This window comes from Corythoichthys intestinalis, chromosome 14, assembly GCF_030265065.1.
Source record: "Corythoichthys intestinalis isolate RoL2023-P3 chromosome 14, ASM3026506v1, whole genome shotgun sequence".
In the NCBI taxonomy this organism is placed as follows: Eukaryota; Metazoa; Chordata; class Actinopteri; order Syngnathiformes; family Syngnathidae; genus Corythoichthys; species Corythoichthys intestinalis.
The window spans coordinates 38,756,616-38,783,030 of record NC_080408.1 but is presented as its reverse complement, the minus strand read 5'-3'; the positions used below and the strand labels follow the sequence as shown (position 1 = coordinate 38,783,030).

Here is a 26,415-nt window from a genome sequence, read left to right as displayed (position 1 = left end):
AGTTCGGGTACGCGTTCACTTTTACAAAACGAAGCAGACTATCTGAGAAAAAGAACTCTGGTACATTTAAAACGGACCAAACTGTGCGAGTGTGAAAGTGCCCTTAATTGCCAGTAAGATCTATCAATAGAGTAAAATAGCCTTAAAAATGTTTTTTTTTGTTATATTTTAATTACACGTATAAAAATTTGTATCTTGACACTGCTATTTTTGCAATCGACCCAAAAAGTGTTGATCTTCGTTATGTTACATAACTAATTAAATATAACTATAATTAAATATCCCCCCAAATGATTAGCTTCAGCCCTGGGCTGAGCCATCGCCGCTACTAGCTGTCTTGCCTGTCATGAACATGCATTGACACATTGATCTATGAACACTTCAAACGTATGTCGCAGTAATGTATTTCACATTGGCACCCAATCAGTGGTCCACTCATTACAGATTGCATGGAGACAGGGTTAGAGGTCGCCTTCTGAGCCTCGGAGCTGCTTGGCTCCTCGGAGCCAGGAAAGCCCATCAGCCTTCATAGTATGTGCCCAGCTGGCAGCTACAGCGCCTCCTAACTTAGTAGAATTAGAGCATTTTGCAAAGCTCAGGGAGGAAAAACTAAACCACACACACACGCCAAAAAGGGCAGGATCAATTCAACTTTGATTAGTACTTTTTGGGCTGTCAAATTTTCCCCACTTCCAAGAGAGTGGGGCTTTCCAAAAATGAGTGACATCGATCTAAACGGAACTTTGTCTGTGTGTGTTCGTTCCCTATGGACTCAGAAACAGTTCGACCAATTTTCTTGGAATTTTACACATTTGTACTATAAGCGTCTGCTTGAGTACAAATCACAACATGAAAATTGGCAAACGAAAAATTAGGTTGTAGAAGGGATGGCCTCATTTTAACCAAATCTGACACTTGTAGAGAGTGACACCAATATTGTTTCTCAGAAGTTCCAAGGCTGCAGAGCTTTCAATAGTGTAGAAAATCGACAAAATCCCAAAAGCGATGTATTCCGATTGCTATAAAACCGTAGGACCGATTTTAACGAATTCTTTGCTGGGGTCAATGACAGTCACCGTGGAAATTTTCATACCGCAGCGTCCCCAATTAGAGCTACAAATTGACAATTGACAAACTGTTAATGGGACTAATTTCAAAAGTGTTTTCTATGCGTGATAAGGAAAAAATAGGTCACAGTCAAGTCGAGTAGAAGTCAAATGCTGCTGAGTTCAATTGGCACCTTTAAAATGTGCCGCTATTAATGGGTTCATGCCTTATTTGCTCGGGTAAAAACAGTTCTACTACTGGGGCAGGTGTCCCCAGATGTGTATCCTTGCGACCTGGATTGTTAGGAACGAGGAAAAATTGACATGCTCGGGTGTCCAACGTTCCAGGGCCCCTTTTTCAGCAAAACTGAAAGTTTCGGCTGCTTAGATAACACCGGAATCCATTTACTGGAAATCACTCCAACCGCGATAAGTGCCCAGCATCACGGAAACCCATTAGATTTGAAACATTGAGAGTCATCTTTTTTACTTTAACTAACCATTTTCAGTAGAGCAAAATTAAACAACTTGCGGCCCAGGGGGGTTTCTTAGCAGAGATAAATATTTGCAAGAGGGTTAAATTTACTTGTCTAAGGTTTGAGTAACATGTTGCTCATAACTGATCACTTGGTATTGCCAGAGCAGCAGTAAGATTTCAGACTATATTTCCAAAATATTTTATTTATTTTATTTTTTTGTATTTTTGTGTGTTTTTCATAGCTTAGAAAGTATGCAGACGTTCTGATTCTGAATTATGCTCATTAACGTTTTCCTTTTAACCTTAGCCTTAGTAGTTCTCACTGTTCCGGGTTCCATTTGACTGACAACTGCACCAGCCAATCAGCATGTGGATTAGTCACGTAGTGTAGTTGCCACGGAGACAACCACTCTCGCCCAATCGGATCGCGCGACACTTTGTTCCAAACAGCGTGCGACGACAAAGCCAAAACAACATCGGCGACTTCGCACCATGTCGACCACAGAGCTCTTATTAATCACGGATTCGCGACTGTTGTGTTTCCTCCACCACATCTGCGTGACGTGATGGCGAGCCAAGCGTTGGTTGCAAAAACTGACACAAAAAGCGACGGGTGCCTAGCATTTAGATGTGGCTTTTGTTCTCAGTTTGAGCACAAACGCAGCAATAACTGCCAGTTCTCTGCAATGCGATTAACCCAAATCTTTTAAAGCAGCAACTGACTAGGTCAACCGGTTGGTAAAGAAAGAGTTTTTAGTGTCAACCCTGAAGCATTTAAAAGTATTATTTTCAATAACAATAAAGCGCGTTATGACATAGCTAATGGGTTTAGTTTACAACAGAACAAGGAAGTCGTGACATTTAAAATGGCCAAAGTATCGGCTAACCTGCAATTCAATGCAATGATAATTATGAAGTAGCAAGCTTGCTAACGTTAGCAAAGATGGCCTGAGTGCGCCATCACAAAAACACACAAAGCAGCTTTAGAGGATGGCTACCCCTACCTCCCTTTTGACTTGACTTTACACCCATAAATAACACATATATTAACCAGAATAGACGGAAATGAGCTAACCAAACTTTGTACTTGAACGCGGAAAACCTGTTAGCGTGTAAACAAATGGAACAATACTCACAACGATGTCGTGTCGCATTTAGTTACTGCTCGTCGATCCGGGCGCAATGCGGCGGTTCATGGAGGCACAAGGAAACATTTAGAGCTTATGTTAAGAGTTCTTATTTTGTGGTTATTGAAAGCGGGCTGCGGAGGATAGAAAGTTGAAAGGAGCGAGTGGTTTTTTTCGGAGTGCTGGAAAGAACAGTTGAGAGGAGAGGATGTAAACACAACACGTCACGTGGTTACGACGCGTCCACACAGAGGAAAGCGCTCTTGGAATTTACATTATGTTTATCATTTTATCCGTCGGTTGAACAACTTATAAATCCATATTTCCGTGAAATTCGTCCTTGCATGGTCCTGTCTGTATGTCTGTCTGTCTGTCTATCTATCTTCCTGTCTGTGTGTCTGGCTGTCAATCAACCAGTCACTCAGTCAGTCGATCATAATAGTAATCTAAATTTGATTTAGTAGGCTGGATGAAACTCCAGTTTTTCACTTTTACTTGTCGTCCATTCCTTTTATTCCACATAAAGTATAAGCAGCTCAAAGTTGGCTTTAAAGCCCATATAGGTAATTATCAGGATTTATTGTTTGATGGCACGATGTCATCATTTGTAACACTTTATGTGCTTTGTGTGCAAACTGCATCTACTTATTGGCGTCCTATTAAGGTGAATGATTTGTTTACTTTCTCTCATTTGGCGTCTTAAATGCCTAACAATGATTTTCTTCATGACCACAAATCACATTACGATGCAGAATCAAATAGGTTGCAATTTAGGATTCATTTAAGTGCTGTTTATGGTTTTAAATGAGTTATGAGCTTCAATTAGAAGGTGGAAATTATGACAGTTGATGGAAAATTGTGTGCACTACTTGGCCACATCCTCCTGTGGGCAGTGTTTTCTGCTAGAGGGAATGTAGGAGTTCAGAACACTCAGAGCGCATCATATTTCCCCACACATGCACAAGAACTTCTAATATGACCAGGAGGATGATATGTGGCATTTGTGAAACAAGTGACACCATCAGCAGATGACTGATACTGATACTTTACTGTATTGTTGAATTACTTACACTGCTGGCCAAAAGTATTAGCACCCCTGCAATTCTGTCAGATAATGCTCAATTTCTCTCAGAAAATGATTGCAATTACAAATGCTTTGGTAATAATATCTTCTTTTATTTTGGTTGCAATGAAAAAACACAAAAGAGAATGGGAATTTTTTTTTTTTTTTTAATCATTATCATTTTACACAAAACTCCAAAAATGGGCCGGACAAAAGTATTGGCACCCTTTGAAAAATCATGTGATGCTTCTCTAATTTGTGTAATTAACAGCACATGTTACTTACTTGTGGCACACAACAGGTCGTGGCAACAACTAAATCACACTTGCAGCCAGTTAAAATGGATTAAAGTTGACTGAACCTCTGTCCTGTGTCCTTGTGTGTACCACATTGAGCATGGAGAAAAGAAAGAAGACCAAAGAACTGTGTGAGGACTTGAGAAGCAAAATTGTGAGGAAGCATGGGCAATCGCAAGACCTGAATGTTCCTGTGTCTACTGTGCACAGAGTCATCAATAAGTGTAAAGCCCATGGCACTGTGGCTAACCTCCCTAAATGTGGACGTAAAAGAAAAAATGATGAGAGATTTCAACGAAATATTGTGCAGATGGTGGATAAAGAACCTCGACTAACATCCAAACAAGTTCAAACTGTCCTGCAGTCCGAGGGTACAACAGTGTCAACCCGTACTATCCGTCGGCGTCTGGATGAAAAGGGACTCTATGGTAGGATACCCAGGATGAGCCCACTTCTGACCCAGAGACATAAAAAACCCAGACTGGAGTTTGCCAAAACATACCTGGTAAAGCCAAAAACGTTTTGGAAGAATGCTCTCTGGTCAGATGAGACAAAAGTAGAGCTTTTTGGGAAAAGGAATCAACATAGTGTTCCTAGGGGAAAAAAACAAAGCCTTCAAAGAAAAGAACACGGTCCCCTCAGAGGTCATGGGTCTTCCAGCAGGACAATGACCCAAAACAACCTAACTCAAGGCATAAACACTATGCCAGTATTAGAATTAATTCCCAATTTGAAATAAGACATTTTCCAGCTGAACCTAAGCTCAAACTGTCTGCCGATTAAAGCTTAATGGAAGATAGTGATAACGCCAAAAGGGACAGAAGTAAAATGACTAGTAAAGGGCTTCGGCAGAACAAAATATTCCTCTAGGAGTAGCCAAGTCAGATCTGAAATGCATTACTTGAAGCCCGTGTCAAACCTGAAATTCTAAGAATATTGTTGATGCGAAGCAGTTTTGTAAAAAGGATTGAGCCAAAATTACGACTGTTTTTCGGGTCTTATCTGCAAGTACAGGAATCGTTTCTTGGCAGTGATTGCTGTCAAAGGAGGCTCAAGCCCTTATGAAGTTCAAAGGTACACATGAATTTTTCACCCTGCACTTTGATGTTTACATATCGTGTTTGATTAAAACAGACACAGATTGTGTGGGTTAAGTTCAGAAAACTGCATTTGATTCATACACGTTGTTGCAAGTATTCATACAAAACTAGATTTGTCTCATAGTGTACATACAGAACTCATGATATACCTCTAATCTTACTTTTATTGCATTATATTATTATATTTCACTTTTGTTGTGCGTGATTAGTTGTTTTTTCCTTTGACCCTGACAGCCAATTCAGGGTGTACCCCACTTACTGCCCATCGTTAGCTAGGTTAGGCTCGAGAGCCCCCGCGATCCTCGTGAGGATAACCCAGGGGTCGGCAACCCAAAATGTTGAAAGAGCCATATTGGACCAAAAAAACAAATATGTCTGGAGCCGTTAAAAATTGGAAGCCTCATATAAACGTTATAATGATGGTAACACATGATGTATGTATCTATCTTAGCTATTTTAGCCTACTACTAAAATGGCTAAGTTGGGTACGTTCTTCATGATTACCGTATTTTCCGCACTATAAGGCGCACTTGAATGCCTTCAACTTTCTCAAAAGCCTTTAGTGCGCACAGGCATGAATATCTCTCACCTTTCAGCGAAATTTGCCGTATTGAAGTCAAAAAAGGTGACCTACGTGAATTGTGTAGATCCGTGTACAATTTTTGTAAAAGGCGGGATTTTTTTTTTTATGTCGGACGCTTGGTATGCAAGCGAGGAAAGCGGTACAAAGCCAAAAAAGCGCACCAGAGTGGCCAAAACATTGACTTATTTCAATGAAACAAAGGAGGGTACACTGATGTGTCCTGTCTCTTCGAACCAAGCTTGGCTGCACGTTGGCCGTTAATGACCACGTAAAGCGCCGTCACCCAGTTGTAATTTTGGAAGACGACAGGAGACAATTACAAGCAGGTCGTAAGTCCATCTAACTAACTAACGACATGTTTTATTGGAGTTGCTAAGCCTGTCGCAATATGCAATGAGTCCATTTATCGCACGGTAAATAAAAATGAGGGCGGTAATTTTCACTCTGAGTTTTATCGCCGCGCGCGCATTTGTACATACATTTGTAGGTGCGTGCTGATGGCATATGAGACAACGGTTCCTTTCACAGATGTTTATTGGTCATCAACACGCTGTACAATTAAAGTTTAGACATACAAAATAAGGAAACACATCTATATTAAACACTGTAAACGTTAGCATTGCTACATTGAGGCTAATGGGGGGAAAAAACTACCTACTTTAGCCTGCAATAAAACATTGGCAGTCTTCTCCAAAACACAAACTTGCGGTTAAAAGGTGACACTTCAAAAATGAAAAATTGCTGGTTAACAGCATTTGTAAATGAAAAAAAGAAAAAATTGATTACTGACACTACATGCAATGACAAAAAGAGCTTTTTTTGCGGAGTGTAACGCTTACGGTTAGCGGTTTAGGAACATACTTCTGGCAAAAATTTCAAAATAAAAGCACTTCATGTTCGTCGTATAAATAACGAATTCTGGAGTTAATCCCACATACTTCAGAATTCAGATTCTACACTAAGAATAGCTTTAAAATGACACCCTTGATGAAAAATCTGATTGGCAATGAATAATTATTATTTCTACTATTATATATACTGTCGTAGTATGCTGTAATATTAATGCTCAATATTTTTTTAAGAATTGTTTTGAATCATGATGGAAAGGCGAAGTCAGTGTTCTGAATCTGTTTACCTTCCATTCTTGAGTCGCTAAAACTAACAGTCAGTCTCGCGCTAGCCATGTTGAATAAACTTTTCCCTTCTCCGCTCTCCTCATATGTTAGGTCGTCGCGCTAGAGTTTCTTGTCGCTTCACCAACGTCACGTCTGCCCGTCGCTGATTGGTCCACTCCGCTGTCTGTTTGCTGTGGCTTGCTTCACCCTGGGATTTTTATCCACGGACTAGTCGCCAGACTCTATAGCTGGAACAGCAGTGAGCCTGGAGTTCCAGGCTATAGTACTACTACTGCGCCTTATAATGCAGTGCGCCCTATACATGAAAACTGTTTTAAAATAGGTCATTCATTGAAGGTGCGCCTTATACTCTGATGCGCCTTATAGTGCGGAAAATACAGTAAAAATTTATTTTCCCTGCCGTGCATCCTTTAGAGAATGATGCACCATGTGACTATGTTGTACGATGCAGTTTAATTTCATTACAATATTAATGAATTAGAAGAATGTTTGTGTCATGTTTGTCTGACAAAAACCATAATAAAACATCTTTTTCCATTTTCAAACATTTTTGAAAAAGCTCCAGGGAGCCACTTGGGCAGCGCTAAAGAGCTGCATGTGACTCTAGAGCCGCGGGTTGCTGACCACCGAGATAACCGGATGAATGAATGAATGGTCACTTTTCTTCGCTATTTAAATGTTTATTACATCAATATTATGAGAGTAATGGTACTTTTGTGTGCTCTTTGCGTCAATGTTGTATTATTTCATTTTGAATTTATTTTTGAAAATACAAACTTGGGTAAACTTAATAAATATTTACCCTTATTTTTGTCGTATCTTCGCCGTACAGTGACACAAATTCCTCATAATGTACAGTATTCCGCCACACTTTATATTGTAATTACAATTAATGACCGCTAGAGACTGCTAACACACAAGGGAACGCACAAGCGATGACGAAGCGGCAGCAGTCACTGTGGTTGTTGAAGCAGTTGATGCCCTTGATGAAAACAACTGTTTTAAATTGTGATTTTTAAATGCGAAGCCAAGTTATTAGTCCTACCCCTTTATTTTTTATGTGTAAGCCTACACATAACTTTACTTACAGATCATAAGCAAGCAGTCGTGCAAATTTATATATGGTAATACATAATAATGGTCACAATTAAATTCTCATTATGCTCGAAGTAATGCATACCAAATGTTACATCATTGCAGCATTTTTTTAACTTATAGCTGATTTATATACATTTAAATACAGTTGAATTTTAAACCTGTTTTTTGAACAGGCAAGCGATTCATAATCTTAAAGAATTCTAAAATTGTTCCACAAATGAATACCTCTTACCTACACACACCTTTGCTGAATACTTACTGTATTTGATCTTGTTTTGTAATTTTATATATTTATTTTTGGAGACACTTTTAGTTCTAGAATTACATAATTTGACAAATAGTGAATTTGTTGGTTCAGAATGATGTTAAGTCAGTATGTCAGTATGAAAGTTCAAAGTTGCACTTTTTTGTAATTCGAACACATAGTGAGCATTTGTTTCTCAGGTATTTCCATATATTTCAACAAAATAAGTCAAGTATGGTAGCAACAATGAACAACATAATGTGTATAACAACTTTTTATTCAAGACAGCTTTAGGTTTGTGGAGGATCCCTATGATTTTTCACATACTCCTTTAGACGTTATAATATGTTTTTTCTTCAATTAATACTCCACAAAATTTATTTTCATGCACTCTTTCTATTTACTATAGTGAGTTTATCAAAATGTTGTCTTCGTGTTTGGTATGTCTGGTGCAGAGAAGAATTTTTAAAAAACTGTTTAAGTTTCGGGATAATTAATTTCAAAGCAATTTCTAATATTTTCAGTACTCTTTCTAGAGTAGTCAGAAGCCGTTTCAGATTTTCTTTTGAGCAGTAGTGCGTTGCGTCATTGACAAATATAACAATTTTCGCTAATTTTGAGAACAAGAAAGATATCATTTATAGACATTATGAATAGTTTAATAGTTTCGGGCCTAGCACAGACCCGTGAGGAACCCCTTTGAGCAGTGGTGGATGAAGTACTCCCTTTTTTTTTTTTTTTTTTTTTTTACTTACTTAAGTACAGATGCAGAGGGGAAAAAACTTAAAAGTATTAGTACTCTATCTATGAAAAAAATGTACTCAAGTAAAAGTACAAAAGTGCTTGCTTTAAAATTTACTCTACAAGTAAAAAGTAAAAGTGTTCCCAGATAGTAGTCCGACATTGAATAAACGTTGATTTTCCATCAAAATCATCAGTATGGTTGACATCGAAATTTTCAACGTCAAGTGACGTTGAAACAACGTTGTTTTATGGTATGTCAGGCGATGGTGTGGTTAACATTGTTTTATAGTTGATGAACTAATGTTGACAAATAGTTGATTCATGATTAACCGGGAAATATGATTGAAAAATCATTGAATTATGGATGAGCGGGCGTTTTGGCTGAAAAAATAACATTGATTCAGCGTTTTCCCAATATTATTAATAATCGAAATGTTGTTTAGGTTTTGTAAGGATTTCAACGTTGAAACAACATTAATTGAGGGTGTGAAAGTGACGTTGATTCAACGATATAATATCGACAGCGGAATGTTGATCCAACATCTTTTCAACGTCGGTCTGCTATCTGGGTTTTCTCTTGATGACAAAATATATTAAACACACACATATACAGTGCACAGAATTCTGAGCCAATATTCAAAGAAAGGAGGAGAAAATTCCTTGACTGCTCAAATTGATTTAAAACTATGCAGAATGGAAAAAACAAGCAATAACATATACTGCACTGTTAACAGAATCTTAACAAGCTTAAAAAAAAAAACTCAATAACTCAACTTAATGGATAACTGCAAGCAACTATCAGGTGCATACTCACCACCTATTGCGCAAGAGTGTGCAGCACCCATCTGAAGGAGCGCTGCACTTACTGTTGTCTTTTTGGTCAATATATTGTTCACCTGCCTTATCTTACTTGTACTCGTGTTGCTGCCTCTAGTGCTCAATATAGTTGCACTGGGCTTATTGATTGTGCCGGGTGCATGAAAACAAAACTATTAATTTACAATGAGGACAAAAAAAAACAGAAGTAACGTGTAACACAGGCGATAATTTGAAAAATAATGGAGTAAAAAGTACGGCTACAGACACGACTGTCAACCCGAGGATGTTGGCAGTTTTACTAATAGTGACGTATGCTCTTACAAATCGGTGACAAATCTTACGTTTTATATAGCGTGCAATATGAAAGAAAAATAAAACTCAATTTTTAAAATAATATGAATTTATTGGTAATATTGTTACATATAACCTGGCGCAATCAAAGAACAATCAATATCTTCAGCTACATCATGATTACTAAAATTTAACAGTGACTTTTGTTGAAGGGAACACTTCTTTTGCTAATTCTGAGAAATGATCAGCAATAGTTGCCGGCAAATTGTGTTAGGCAACAAATTGGCAGAATAAAATCTCCGCTTTCGTCACTTCTCATTCTGCAGACTTCATCTTTATGAGCAGTGTTGTTAACCTTTCTTTAAAAAAGTAATTAATTACAGTTACAAATTACTTCTCCCAAAAAGTAATTGAGTTAGTAACTCAGTTACCTGAATGTAAGAGTAATTAGTTACTTGGCAAAGTAACTGGTGTTACCTTTCATATTTTTTTTTTCATTTCCCCCCCCCCAAAAAACAAAAAAAAACATAGTAACATTTGCTATGTTTTGAAGTCATTTAATGTTCTGAATCAACCGCTAAAATTGTTTAAATTGCTCCCGTTTTTGCATTTGTTCCCTTCTGTCTACTTTCGACATGTGAAAGTTTTAAAACTGTGTCATCATTTAAAGATAAATTTGAGTCAAGATTTTGCCGATTTAAGAGTATTTTAGATAAAAAGTTACTTAGGTTCGCTAGGAAGGTTCACTACAACAGAGCCTTTCTGAGAAATCTACTGCTTTAAGATGGCGGCTGTTTACTAACGCCGCCAAGTCTGTCATTTCGCATCCAGTTCTATATGCATGTGATATCTAGTGTAGCATCAGGTGGGCGTAGATTGTAGCGTTTGCTACAGCGTCACAACACTCTTCCCTCCTTCCCACTCCCGCTCTTCTCTCTCTGTGTCTCTGACTTTTCTCGCGTCATTCAACCAAGGTAGTAACGCATAGTAACGCACAGTGTCTCGTTGTCGAAACGGCGACAAAATCCGGAGACAAAAAACGTAAGGCACGAAAAACGTACAGATTTTGAACATACGGCGTACACATTTAAAAATCAGTGCTCACTTGTACAAATTACGCCGAAACCGTACAACTTGACAGGTATGTACAGATGTAAAATGTAGTGAAGTAAAAGTCAAAGGTACGACTTCATATTTCATAAGTACAGATACACAAAAACACTTACTTGAGTATAGTAATGAAGTACTTTTACTTCGATACATTCCACCACTGCCCTTGAGTGATCGTGAATTGTTTTGAATTTATGTTGTTGAACTGGCACATATTATATGCTTCACCTCCTATGCCATATTTCCATATCTATCTTTTGTTCTAAATATTAATGTTGTCTTCGGTGATCCTCCGACACACGCAATTGCACACTTGACGCTTGCAATGCTGATTCAGTGAATAGTGAAAATGTTATGTATTTTGACTACCTGCATGTACAGAGGGAAAACATTTTCTTTTGATGATGCATTCAAAGGGAACAGAGCCCTTCACGTTCAGTATCATTGGAAAGCTCCAAATGCCCTCTATAAAAAACAAAAGGGGTTAAATTGATTGTAGTAGTATGTACGTAGCTGCCAGGAGGTATTGTTTTTACAGTGTCCTCTACAGAGTTTAAATTTCAACAATTGGTAGGGAGATATCTAAATTGTGTAACATTGTACATTACATATATCGGAATGAACATATGTATGTTTTTTAACACTTATTATGAAGAATTTTCTCAATTTTGCTTGTACTTATGTATTATAAGATATATAGTTCAGCTACTTAAGATACACACGGTTACATGAAGCAGTTGTCAAAGAAACAAAAGCACACCAGTGAAAAACAAACTGTTTGAAAAGTTTATTTCTACCATACACAAACTGTACAACACAGCGCATATCTTTTTTGTGTGTAAATTATGAAATCGTAAAAGTAAGTTTGAATGTACAAACTACTCCAACGGGAAATTAAAACCATTACATCATCATGTCCAATAAGAAAATTGAAAACAAACAAACAAACAAAAATAAAACAACACAATCTCATGTCATACTAATAATAATCGTTCCACGAAAAGAAGCGTTTCACATTACAAAACATCAAATACTAACAGGAAGATTGTTGGGGGATAAATAAATATATTTCACAGAACTTCCTGAGCAAACAATGCTTGTGGTAGGATTTAAATATAAGAAAATATAAATAAAGGATTAGATTTAGGGATTCAAATTTTGTAGAATTATTTTTAAAAGATATTTGGATAGAATATGAGTGGCACAGGGATAATTTGGCTCTCGCTGCTGTCATTTTCTTTCCATGGCAAAAATAAAAATGCTTAGCTACATGTTGACAGAAATTAAATGTGCATTGGTGTTTTGGTGGGGGATTGGATGTAATCATATAAGATTTAAAAGAGGGCCAAGGAACTTTTTCAATTTTTAGAATTTTCTCCAAGTGCCAAAATACAAAATTATGATATACAGTATCATAAGCATTTGTAGGATTGAACTTAAATCAAGGATAGTATGGCCCCCATTTTAGTAATCACATCCTATTACAAAAGTGCAACAAAGTGATTTCATACTGTATTTCTACAATTTTTTTCATGGTGATAAAACAAAAACATAAATTCCATTTTTTAAAAGGAGCTACCATTTAGACCTGCCCCAAGCGATACAAGAATATACCAAATGTTGAAGTAAAGAGTTAAGGCTTTTAAAAGCACTTTCAAAGATGAATAGAAGTCCATTTGTGATTGTTTTTTTTGGTTTTTTTTGTGTTTTTTTTACCTCACAATGCTTGCAAAAAAGATCAAATAATAAATAATCGTCAGTGTCCATCTTGTAATCAGCTACTGAGATACAGAAACAGTCATCAGGAACATGTCTGTCCTCCTATTATGAAAAGTATCATGTAAATAAATGAGACGCCATTCACGTAATACTGCCCTAGCACAAACAAAACATAGTTGTAGTTGTTTCTTTAATGTTTGAAACGGATCCATATACATTTAGGCACATACGACATGCACACCTCACGTGTGTGTGTGCGCACAGAAGGCAGTTTTATAACTATATTTGATGATAATGGAAAAAAGTGGATTTTTGTCATGTATTTTGCTGTCTAAATTAAAGGAAAAAAAAGAAAAGAACGGTACAGTACAGTGGCATTGCATTGTTTTCACATGTAACCTTATCTAGCATACATTCACATTCCGATAAAGAAAGCAAAAGCTTCATAAAAATAGGATCACTTTTGGTGTACTAGTACTTTTTTTTAAGGAGAGCTAACTGTAATACAATTGTGCCACAAAATTGGAATGTATTTTTTTTTTTGACTTCTCATCCATTTACAACTCTAAAAATAAATACACATGAATTAAATGATATTAATAATAATAAATACAGTGATGGACAAATAGAATATCAATAATAATCATCATAAATAGCCATCATCGAAAGAAAAAGAAGTGCAAGAGAAGTGGAAATCTCAGCAGGATGAAAAAAACAAAAGTAAAAAGCAGTACAAATGCAGCCGTCTCTCAATGCGGCCTTTGACGTCGATGACTCGCCCAAAAAATCTCAAACGTGGATACCTTTGATGGCCTTCTTGATGTTATCCAGCAGGGCCTTGCACTCGGGCGAGTACTCGCGCTGCGACTTGTTATACATGTCCGTCAGCGTGTTCACGTAGGCTTCGAAGTTGTGCTCACTGATGGGCCCCTGCCAGAAAAACAGCAGTTAGTATTTAAATGCAATGCACAGGTGTTGCAATAATGTGTGTGTGTGTGTGTGTGTGTGTGTGTGTGTGTGTGTGTGTGTGTGTGTGTGTGTGTGTGTGTGTGTGTTGTACCATTTGAGGCAGCTGGATGTCAGTGAGGCTGCTGATAAGCGCTTGGCTGAGGCGAGCCAGCTCCTTCAGGAGGCCGTCATTGTGTTGCTCCATCATCTTGTTCTCCTCCTCGATGCTCTTCAGGTTGCACTCCATCGATGAGATCTGCTTTCAGGTACAAAAAGACAGCACGACAGTAAAGTTAGAAAGACTGACAGTGCCATCATGTTTACCATCCTAAGAGAAGGAGTCGATGCTTACCTGCGTTTGCAGCTGTTTCATGTCCGCCTCCATTTGCATGTTGGATTCGTTCAGTTCCTCGATGTCGTGATCCAAGTGTTGACCACCCTCTTTTTTTTCAATGCCTACATAACAAAAGTTGTACATTTTCATATAGGAAAAGATAAGCTGTAGTTTCATCTGAGGACCAATGGATACAGGGTCCTTGCATCATTTTAAAAGTCAAATTTAATGATTTTTAAGACATTTTTAAGATCTTAAAAATATAATTTAGGATAAAACATGTTGCGACAATTTCCGATTAAGATTTTTTTTTTTTAAATTTTTTTTATTTCACTGTAAAAAAAGAACTGCTGCCACAGACGACTGGTGTTTTCCTCCTCTCATGTGCAATTTGATGGCTTTCACCCCTATCGTCCGTAACGACAGAGGTGGGTAGAGTAGCCAACAATTGTACTCAAGTAAGAGTAGCGTTACTTCAAAATAATGCTACTCAAGTAAAAGTAAAAGCAGTCTTCCAAACAATTTACTCAAGTACAAGTAAAAAAGTATTTAATATTTGATGCTAAGAATACTCAAGTAATGAGCAACATTGTGAGAAACTGCTTACAAATTTGTCAGATTTTTTTTTGTCAGCACAAAGTTATCTACATGAACTGTTGTTACAATGATACTGTAAAATACCTAGTGTTGTTAATAACAGCGTGAGAGTATTAAGGCGTTACTAACGGCATTATTTTTTTCAGAAGTGAGTACCGTCTTTTTCGGACTATAAGTCGCAGTTTTTTTCATAGTTTGGCTGGGGGTGCGACTTAATACTCTGGAGCGACTTATGTGTTAAATTATTAACACATTATTATATCATTTCAAATGTTATTTTGGTGTTTTGGAGTGACACTGATGGTTTGGTAAACTTGTTAGCATGTTCTTTATGCTACAGTTATCTGAATAACTCTTAATAGCTATGTTACATTAACATACCAGCCACGTTCGCATTTTGTTGTACATCATGTAACATAATACTGTACACTTATTCAGCATGTTGTTTTCTATTGTATTTTTATTTTAAATTGCCTTTCAAGATGACATCTGTTCTATGTATTGGATTTTATCAATTAAATTTCCCCAAAAAATGCGACTTATACTCCAGTGCGACTTATATGTTTTTTTCCTCTTCGTTGGGCATTTTATGGCTGGTGCGACTTATACTCAGGCGCGACTAATGTCTGAAAAAATACGGTAATAATTACTTTTCTCATCTTGGCAACACCATTATCGCTGCTGAAGATATTAAGGCATACGTTACTATGCGTTACTACTTTGGTTGAATGACGTGAGAAAAGTCTGAAGAACACGGACTCACGGAGACAAGATAGGAGGAGGAAAGGGAGTTGTGACTCCGTTGCAAACGTGATGCTAGGTGGCTCCGATAATACCTGACTGTAGTTGATAGCCTACAAACTATGCCCACATGATGCTACAGTAGATATCACATGCAATTAGAATCAGATGCGAAATGACAGACACGCCGGCGTTAGCACATGTATAGAGATTTAGATGCGAAATGATAGACTGGCCGGCATTAGTAAATAGCCGCCATCTTAAAGCAGTAGACTTCTCAGGAAGGCTTGTTTGTAGAGAACCTTCCTAGCGAACCTAAGTAACTTTTTATCTAAAATACTCCTAAATCGGCAAAACCTTGACTTGAATCCATCTTTAAATGATGACACAGTTTTAAAACTTTCACATGTCGAAAGTAGACAGAAAGGGAACTAATGCAATAACGGGAGCAATTTTAACAACTTTAACGGTTGATTCACAACATTAAATGACTTCCAAACATAGCAAATGTTTTTGTTTTTTTGTTTTTTTTGGAATGAACAAAAAAAAAAACATGAAAGGTAACACCAGTTACTTTGCCAAGTAACTAATTACTCTTACATTCAGGTAACTGAGTTACTAACTCAATTACATTTTGGGAGAAGTAACTTGTAACTGTAATTAATTACTTTTTTAAAGTAAGATTAACAACGCTGACAATTACCCATTAGATAACGATAATGAGCCAAAGAAATACAAAAAAAAAAAAAAAGTAAAAAAAAAAATCATTGAATTCCATCAAGAGAAAAAAATTACACAAATGAAGCATTATTCGTCCTAAGAGCATGAGTGCCCTCTAGTGGAGAACATATTTCCTAGTTTTAATAGTGAATAGTTCCTTCTTAGTTACTATTATAAAATTAAAAGGATCATGTCTCCGGTTTTTGGTGGTCAGTCGGTGCCAAATAAAGACTGGGAGAGAAGTTAAAATCCGCGCTTCGATTCATGTTGAGGGCAGAGCTCTATGTCAAATACTTCATTTTTTTACGGTGCTTTAAAGACGCCACATGATTGAACAGGCTGGCGTGATCATAAAATGGCAAGCGTTTGTCTGATTTGTTTAATGGAGTCGCCATTATTGTTGCGACGTCTCATTGTTGAAATTGGTAGAGCTACTCTTGGCATCACTGGCCAAAAAAAAAAAATCTAACATGAAGAGAATAAAAAGGGAAAATGTACAATTCGTGTGTAGCCCAAAGTAGCGGAGTAAGAGTAGCGTTTTTGTGTCACATATCTACTCAAGTAAAAGTAAAACGTATTGCTTAGTAAAGCTACTCTTGAAGTACAATTTTCTCAAAAAGTTACTCAGGTAAATCTAATGGAGTACATGTAACGCGTTACGACCCACCTCTGCCTAACGAAAGTCTTTTTGCAAGACTTTGCACCAGGCACTGTTGTTATATTCCCTAGAGGCCAGTCACCTCTTAAATAAACCATCATTCATCCATTTTTGTTTTATTTTACACTTCCCCACCACTGCATATTGCCGCTCACCTCTAAAACCACAAATAACCAGGAAATGGCGTCATGATGACAACTCAAGTCGCTGAAGTATGCTGAGGTTGCAGATAATGTACTGTATAACATATGTAATTCCCAAACTCTCGTATTTAGCGCACAACCATTGATAAAACAAATACTGTACACACTATTAGAAGTTTTACGGTGTACTACATTGGCATTAAACCCATCATTTGTTAACACCTACTGCAATTTCCCATTAAATTTAAGACAATTTAAGACCTCGATTATCCGGATTTTAAATGTAATTTCATTTCAAGACTTTTTAAGGACTCGCGGGAACCTTAGGATATAAAAAATCATTTAGGTTATTCCGTACCACTAATGGCAACAGTCCATTTTAACTGAAACGCGACAAAAAATATGTTGTGTTTTGATTGGATGTAAAATATAAGCACCAATATTTAGAAATAGTGTTTTCCATTGGACAGTAGCATAATGTTTATGTTAGTGTTTGTGTGTGCAATATTTTAAATACAGTGTGACCTTACCACTGCTAGCCTTCAGTTTAATGGTCATCATCTCCTCTTCAGAGTGCTTTTTCTTGATACTTTGTGCATTTAGAGGGCATCCTGACAAGCTATTTGATTGGAGATAGGAATATTTAGCTTGAGGCTGTGCTATTGAACTAAATGATATTGTGAGGTCAAGATGAGCTTCACCTTCTGTGGGTGGCAAACACATTGTTGGCGTGGCCGAGGCCATTGCAGCCGGGCAGAGGGCAGTGAGGCAGCTCCTGTTTGTTGTTCTTCCAGGTGAAGGGCAGCCCGTTGAGGGAAGCCTCCTTTTGTCTCCTGGCAGCCAGCGGGCAACTACTAGCGCTGCGGTGAGATGTGTACTTTCCCGATACGTGGCCCTGTCCCTCACATCCAAACACAGGACACCTAATAAAGAAATACCCATACATGTTTGAAAGAGGGTCAAAGCATTCGAAACAGGTGCATCGCTGTTAAACCCAAACACAATGGTGAACCAATTGATCAAAAGTCACTCTAAAATCAGCATTTTTTTTTTATCTATGCAAATTGGATCCGTGCAGGTGTAACAACATCGTGGCAATCCAGCGTATGTGTCCGAGAGAAATAATAACCACAAAAACAAAAAAAGCTAAAGTACATTTCTATATATCAGAGCAAATTGCAGTCTGAGATCATTAAAACAATCTCTTTCAATAACTGGACCGGAAGATCTGTTGACCATTAAGTTGATTAATCCAGCCAAATGCTGATTAAAAAAAGAAGTAGCCAAAACTGGAAATGGACTCAAATAATCGTATTAAGTGCAAGTAACTAATCCACGCTAAACTTTAATGGGGCTCTCCAATGGGAATTTCATCAAGAGTTGCATTTACAGGGCCTGTTGTTGTTGTTGTTTTGTTTTTGTTTTTTTTCGTACATGTCACTGTCAAGGTTAGTAAAAGAGAGACATTAATTCTACAAATTTTCTGCAGTCGTGCCCAAGAACCTCGCTTTTCTTCTGTTGATTAAAGAGCACACATTTTTACAATTGATGGCCTGAGCGGCATCAGTGAATGATTTTAATGGAAAACTCTTTGCAGGAGGAAAAACTCACAAATTTTTAAAGAGTAATGCTATAAAATGCAAACATAAATTCAAAATGTAAAAGATGGAAGTGTTAACATTAGAAAGAATTAAATTTTGATTTTAAGAGTTTTTATGGAAAAAGGCATGACATTCTCAGAGGTAAAAAATGCGTACCGTATTTTCACGACCATAAGGCACACCGGTAACACTTTATAATAACTATCCGTTTTATTAGTTAATAGATCATTAGTAAACTGTTGATAAATGATTTATTGTTGATTTGTGAAGAATTTGTTACCAGTTTGTAAAGCATTTACAGGGTGTTCCAATATGGTTGACCCCATTCTAAATGCCCATGCTAGCTGATGGATCTTAATAAAACTATATAAACTTTATGTTGAAGGTCATGTTATATTGGTTAAATATACAAAGAAAAGTACAAATATTTGTTGGTTCTATGGCAGATTTTCATAAATGTGCAACATGAGCGCTGCCTGCAAAATGCCTTATCAAAATGCCTTTTCTTTTGAAGTGAACGGCATTTCTTAACCTGAAAGGATAGAAATGCCAAATGTTACACACAAAAACTTGAAACGTTACTACACAAACTGTGTTTCAGGTTAAGAACACCCTGTAAATGCTTAACAAACTGTTAACAAATACTTCACAAATTAACAATAAATCATTTATCAACAGTTTACTAATGATCTATTAACTAGTAAAACGGGTAGTTATTATAAAGTGTTACCGGCACACCTAAAAGTTTAAAAAATTCTCCAAAATGGACGGTGTGCCTAATAATGTGGTGCGCCTATTGTGTGGACTGAGTACAAAAATGTGTCAGTTTAACGGAACAATTTTTGAAAAGGCAGACATCAGAGCAGCATGAGAACCTTAAAGGGAGAAGGTTGCATGTGATAAGGGGTGTGCCCCCAGTGGCTATAAAGTTCTAGTGTGTGCGGTAGCCGTTAGGCTAAACAACATTGGGAAGGGAACCTGCCATGTTTGATGGAGATCTAGCCCAGCTGTTCAATTCGGATCCAGAAGATGAGGACTTTGATGGATTTGTGGATAGATTAAGATTGATGTGAGTACTTTGTTAAATTCTTTAAAGAAGTACAATTGAACTCAGTTTTGCTCCACCCGCCTTAAAAAAAAAAAAAAAAAAACGATAGCGCGTATGCTAGCATGCATGCTAGCATATGTTTTTCAGCGGTGTGTGTGTATTAACATAGACTTCATAATGTATTGACGGGACAGATCGGTCATGCACTGCGCCCTGCAATAAAGTTGGGGGCCGCCCACACCAAGAGGAGCTAATCACAAACGCACGCAGCGTTCTAACTCCGGATTTCTGTTGAAAAAGTACGAAAGCTGTACCGCATACAAACAGGAACGATTGCCTCAGGAGTGATTTGTTCAAGGATTCAAGGTAATTATCATATTTTTTGTACCATGCATGCATTTTGAAACGTTGTTGAAAAAAATCAATAGGAGGAATTAGCCGGTACTGCCTCAGCATCATAGTTCGCAATATTTACGTAAAATAAATGCTAACTGCACTTTTTTTTGTTTTGGTTTTTTTTTGCTTTTAACCAAGAATCGAGACTGTTTTACGTCCATATTTACGTCCATATTTATAAAGAATTCGAGGATTCAAGCATTTATTCACAAGAATTTTCACCGGAAAAGCTCTGTTTCCATAAGGCGGCCACTAACTACAGACTAGCATTGTACTTCGACATATTTACGTAAAATAAATGCTAATTGCACTTTTTTTTTTGCTTTTAACCAAGAATTGAGATTGTTTTACATCCATATCTATAAAGAATTCGGGGATTTAAGCATTTATTCACAAGAATTTTCACCGGAAAAGCTCTGTTTACATAAGGCGGCCGCTAGCTACATTCACTAACAGACTAGCATTGTACTTGGACAAATTTACGTAAAATATGCTAACTGCACGTTTTTTGTTTGTTTTCGCTTTTAAAGATAAATCAAGACTCTTTTACGTCCATATTTATAAAGAATTCGGGGATTTAAGCATTTATTCACAATAATTTTCACCGGAAAAGCTCTGTTTACATAAGGCGGCCGCTAGCTACATTCACTAACTGATTAGCATTGTACTTCGACATATTTACGTAAAATACATACTAATTGCACTTTAAAAAAAAAAAAGAATCGAGATTGTTTCACATCCATATTTATATAGAATCCGAGGATTTAAGCATTTATTAACAAGAATTTTTACCCGAAAATGACCCTGCGCCTTTTAATACGGTGTTAAGTATTTATGCAAAACTAATTTGAGAGGAAAACAACTGTAGCAATACAATGAAGGAAAAACAAGATCAAGACAATGAAAAACAATTTTAATTTTACCATAATGAATAGTGGGACTGTGACTTAACATACTGTAACTCTACAGATTTTTTCCCCCCACTTATGAGTGTTACAAGAGTACGAGTCAGAAGCGCTTATGGTGGCAACAACTTAACAGCAAGCTTCAGTTTAGCAGTGAGCAAACAGAGTCCAAATGATACCTTGGGCATGTTTCGTACTTACTAAATACAATTTCACATTGTCAATTTAGTCAAAGCACATAAAATGGCTGCTGCGTTCAGTTTGCCGCCATTCAACACAACAAAAATATCCCATACACAATAACACACAGGTAGACACAAAAGGGAAATGCCATATGGAGTTCCACCATCCCCCAGCCCCTCTTAATGTGTATGAGATCCATACCCGTTTAATGCCTATAAGCTGATGCATTAGTAATTAAAAAAGACAAAAAAATAAATAAATCAGTGTCCAGATGTACACGTCCGCTAAGGCTCACGTGTCAATTACATTATTGTTTTGGATGATGAAGCCACAAGCGACGTTTTCTTCACATAATTACAAAGAAAGCACTCAAAGCAGGGGGAGTGAGCGAGAGAGTGATAAGCCTGATATTCTCTTTCAAATCCCACAAAACACATCACAGCGCACTAATCCTTGAAAAGTAATTCACTAATGTGAGCACAAAAGCTGCTGATTTTCTTTGTGCAACTTGATGGCCCGCAGGTCTGACGACACTTTTTCGGTTTTGTGACGGCAAGGAAAATTAGAAAGGATCAAGACAAATGTCTTACTTAAGCTCTTGCTCATCTTTGTCCTCTTTGCTCGGGGTGAGCTTCAAACCTCCTTTTCTGGCACGTGGACATCCTGAAAGGCTGCAAAGGAATCACAGCACAGCATGCATTTGAGTGTTTGAAGGGGACATGAAATGAAAAATCGTTACCTGCCTATTTTTGAAAACCTGTCCGGAATGTATTGTCTGTAGTGTTGCTTCCACAAGAAAATGTTTTTCTTGACTTATAGTTTTAGATGGTTTTTTATTTATGTACTCATTTTTTAAAGGTTACATTGAAGAAATCATAATTCAGTTCCAACATTAATAGAAAAACAAAGAACATGACTAAAATTTCGATTTCATGATGGATTTTAAGCACAAATGTGACTTAACAATAATAAATTGCAAGGAAAAAAGAGGGAAAGGCTGTAGAGATGTATTTTTCAACAGTCAAGATATAGTTTCCTTGTGCACGAAAAAAAAAAAAATCAGCAAATAGAGGTGTAATATTATAAGAATAATTTGAGACTCAAACATAGACTCAAATTTAAATTTTCTGAGAACATAGGGTTCAGTTTAGCTGTAATACTTTAGGAAAAGTCAGTTTGTCATGGTTTTACATGAGTACATTTGTAGAATTTCAATTTCGAAATGTGATTTTTTTAACTGAAAATGTTAAAAATAACATATCTTAAGAATAAACTGCACAATGATCACAATGGGAGTATGTCATACTCCCATGTGATTTATTAAAGGGAACCACGGCTAGAAAGACATGTAGTTCTTTAAAGATAAATGTTAGTACAAGTTATAATAATTTAATATTATTGATCTATTATTATTGTTGTATTATATATCATTATTATTATTGTATAATTATAGATATATTTGATTTGATATTAAAAAATAAAATTTGCTAAATTTTAAACCCCAAAATTATCTAGTAGCTCACCATTGTTGTTGACGTCGCAGGGCGGTGACGTCACATGTGTACGCTGTCGTACTTCCACAGTGTCACTCTTTAACTATGTAAGTTATTGATTTAAATATACTACAAGATGTCACTGGTGAGTTTTTAATTAATTAGAGATCAAGCAAATGTGTGCGTTTTGTCCCATGACTAACCCAAGTTTCCTTCTTAGTGCGGGTCCATTGTGCCTTATGTTTAATTGTATGTTGTCTTCAAAATATACATGACTCTAATGGCTCCCAGCATCATAGTATGTATATTGTGACTAAATATTGCCATCCAGTGTATTTGTCGAGCTAAACAAGTTGCTAAAATGTTTAGTTTGACCAAAGTCTGAGTAAGTTTTATGTGTATTTTGCATACCTATTTTGATTTGATTTGAATTTGCGAATGCCAGTTCTCTTTGCATTGTTGTTTAACTGTATGAGAATAGGGCCTCATTAATACAGATTGAAGCTTTTTTTTTTTTTTTGTGAACATTATTTTTTGAGAAATAGGAATATTGTTTTTGTTGTATTTTCACTATATGATACTTATGTTCAATTGTATGTTATGAAGGATTTGTCGAAGCTTATGCCAATAAACGGCGCGGTACAAGCTAAGAATCTGAACGCCAGTGTCCACTTGCCTTTCTCTGCTTCTTAGATCTCAATGTGCAAAATAAGGCTTCATTATAATCTGTTGGGCAAAAAAATGATACGAATAGCCAGCAATCAAACTAATTTTAATACATTTATTCATTTTCTGTGTCACTTATTCACCGGGAAGCAAGCTCCGGGAGCAACATCTGATAAGTCTGTTAAATCTGAGAAAATCGGCAGGATGATCAACAATCTGGACATCTCCTTTTACGTGACAAAAATAAGGTAAGACAGCATTCTTTCGGTCATGGAGCTTCTTAAACATCTCGGTAGAGGCAAACTGCATCAACGTTTTTATGTGCTGTGATGCACGGGCTATCTGCAAAAATAATCAAACTGCTGTGTTTCACTGTATACCCCAATCATACGAAAAGCATACGATAGCTCTGGATGCTAACTATCTCCATAATAATATTGGAATAATTTGAATCACACAGTAGTTTACCGTGAAGATCTGCAAACAGTTTTTGACATCAAACACTCTCCTGCTCTCGTCACTAAAGCAGGAGAGTGCTGTCACTAGCGAACTTGAAAGACGAACGCTACTCGTCTCAACTCATCTTTCTTGTTCATTTTGCTTTTGCTGTCCTTCTCTTTAATCTTCCACTCAAGTTCAAGTTGGGAGGGCAGAAACCATGACATGTTTATGAGTTAAAGAGTGACACTGTGGAAGTCGGGCAGCGTACCCATGTGACGTCACCGCCCTGCGATGTCAACAACAATGGCTTCCTACTAGTTGAAATAATTTTATAAATGTTATTAAAACGAAAACATTAAGAGGGGTTTTAATATCAAATTATTATAACTCGTACGAACATTTATCTTTTAAGAAATACATGTCTTTCTATCAGTTGGTACCCTTTCAAACTGTTCAGACCAATCGGACACTCAGATTTCCATTCTACGTGTCAAGCAGCTGAACAGGACAGGTAAAAAGAAAAAAAAAAAACATTTACTTTTCAAATGATAATTTCTGCCCAATGATAATAATCAACAAATCACATTGAAAATAAAAAAAGCAGACGATTAACTATTAAAAAAAAAAAAAAAGAATAAACTGCACAGCATTTTATTACTAAAATTGTCGTTACATGAGAATAGAATCTAAATTTGATCAGGATTAAGTTGTAAGACTAAATGGGAAGAGAAAAAAAACAAACAATTATTTTAAGATTAAAAAAAAAAAAAAAATTAACATAATAGAAATATCCTTGAATGTCTTTATTTCAGTCATGTTAGCAAAAACAAAAAGAGGGGTAGGATGATAAAAAAACAACCTTGTTCTGATCTAGTTAGCTTAATTTTCAGAAAATGTTACCGTTTTTTTTTTTTTTTTTTTTTTTTTATATATATATATTTAAAAAATGTCCAAATTTAGTCTCAAATTGAAAACACTAAAGTTACAATAACAACATTATGGTTAAACCCTTAAGTTATTAACATTGAAATTTGAAGTGGTGACTAGATGGCGCATTATACAACTGTAGAATGTTCAAAATAAAAAGTTAACTATTTTGTTCGTCAGAGTTGTCTATTTTGTGATTAATTTCTTTTCAGGAGTGCACCAATCTTGGCCAATGGAGTGTAATTAAAGGCTGTACATGCTCAGTACCTTTCACTATGAATCCAGGAGTCTAAAACACTATTTCACTTCAGAAATTGTGACATTCCGATCATAAATATTCCTTTTTTTATTTAATTTGCATTTGTGAGGGATTTTTGGCGTCTTGTAACATTCCCGCCGTTTGGGAAAAGCATGTCTCCGCCAAGTAAACACGTTTAAAAAGAAAAAAAAAAAAAAGCACAAAAAGTGAAATAGGAAAAAGTACAGCGTGTTTGCATCCCGGAGTGAGACTTTCACCATCTGCTCTGATGTCACGCATCTGACAAAATGTGTTTTACGCTTGCCATGCATGTTCCGCCGCCCCTCACCCTTGGCTACCTTCTGTGCGACGCGTAGTTTCCCGTCACGTGTCCGGATCCATCGCAACCAGGTGTTGGGCACCTGCACAGTGGAGACGCACATAATGCTCATCGTGCAAATAGCCAGTGTTGCAGATGCCAAACAGTTGAAGCTAAATACAATATGTAGAAATATGCATTCTCGACAGGAGAGGGTGGAGCAGGAGTAGACCGTTCTGAGGTGTAAAATCCCCAAACAACAACAACAACGGCGTCTTAAATGCGTACTTGAGTTCCTGAGAGTTGGCTGCCATCAGTGACTTAAGGGTCTTGTCAGCCAGGGGACATCCAGACACACTGCGTTGAGGATAAAGAGCTAACAGTCATCTCAGTGAACTCTTTGATCACACCATTGCCTTTAAGCATCTTAAACACACGCACATGATTTTATTTGTTTACAAATATTTGTAAAATGCTTTTATTTGGGGCTTTTGTTTTGTCTGGAAGCTTGGTTTCATTTCATTCATGTGTTTTAAATATAACAACAGTAATGCCACAGAGAGTGGTTATTTGTAATTTGTGAAAAGTCATTGTTTTGCTTGGCTTGGCCACTATCACAAGAAATTTCAGAATTTGAATTCATTGGCTGCCATTGACGGCGATAGGCGTCCAATCCATTTGAATTGGGAGGGCTGGCCATGAATGAACAATTCGTTCATACCTATACCCCACCCCTTACATCACGTTTTATGCCAGAGTACGCACGGTCTACGAAAATAGGATGTATAATGTTAAGTCAAAGAATTAAATGGAGTTGTCATGTTAGAGAAAGAATAGCATTTAAAAATATGTTCAAATTAATTTAAGTTAAAAATGGCAACAATGAAAGTAAAAATTTACAAGAAAATATTTAAAGTTTACAAAAACTCATGGCAGAAATGTTTACAATAAAAAAGCATTTTTTCAATACTTATCTGTAATTTTAGGAACATAAAGTCATAATATAATCACAAATATATGACAAAAAAAGGTTAAATTCTACAAAATACTGTAACATGAGAAAAAAAATTATAATACTGTAGTATTACGAAGACAAAATAATAATGTAAGTAAAAGTACTTCATTACTGTACTTAAAGGGAACCGGCAGGATGATCAACAATCTGGACAGCGCTTTTACGTGACAAAAATAAGGTAAGACGTC

At 36.6% G+C, this 26,415-nt stretch overlaps 2 protein-coding genes across 9 annotated transcripts in view; both read right to left on the bottom strand.

Annotated features, from left to right (window-relative positions):
• Positions 1–26,415, bottom strand: part of pcmtd1 (protein-L-isoaspartate (D-aspartate) O-methyltransferase domain containing 1) — a 128,780-nt gene that overhangs the window by 26,595 nt on the left and 75,770 nt on the right. The window contains exon 1 of one of the 2 annotated variants that reach the window (XM_057856663.1): positions 2,661–3,010. The exons of the other annotated variant lie outside the window; for it this stretch is intronic. The gene's annotated coding sequence lies outside the window, so the exon portion shown is untranslated. Of the gene's footprint in view, positions 1–2,660; positions 3,011–26,415 lie in introns of those variants that run through there. 2 annotated transcript variants of the gene reach the window in all.
• Positions 12,818–26,415, bottom strand: part of st18 (ST18 C2H2C-type zinc finger transcription factor) — a 118,827-nt gene continuing 105,229 nt past the window's right edge. For 4 of the 7 annotated variants that reach the window (XM_057856654.1, XM_057856657.1, XM_057856662.1 and 1 more), the window contains 8 exons: positions 25,501–25,569; positions 25,253–25,315; positions 21,719–21,799; positions 17,697–17,918; positions 17,526–17,614; positions 14,155–14,258; positions 13,915–14,061; positions 12,818–13,784 (listed from right to left, as the gene is read on the bottom strand). In XM_057856654.1, coding sequence (XP_057712637.1) covers positions 13,644–13,784; positions 13,915–14,061; positions 14,155–14,258; positions 17,526–17,614; positions 17,697–17,918; positions 21,719–21,799; positions 25,253–25,315; positions 25,501–25,569 — 916 coding nt within the window. In that variant the 3' untranslated portion in view covers positions 12,818–13,643. The remainder of the gene's footprint in view (positions 13,785–13,914; positions 14,062–14,154; positions 14,259–17,525; positions 17,615–17,696; positions 17,919–21,718; positions 21,800–25,252; positions 25,316–25,500; positions 25,570–26,415) is intronic. The other 3 variants (XM_057856656.1, XM_057856658.1, XM_057856659.1) reach the window with 2 other exon arrangements.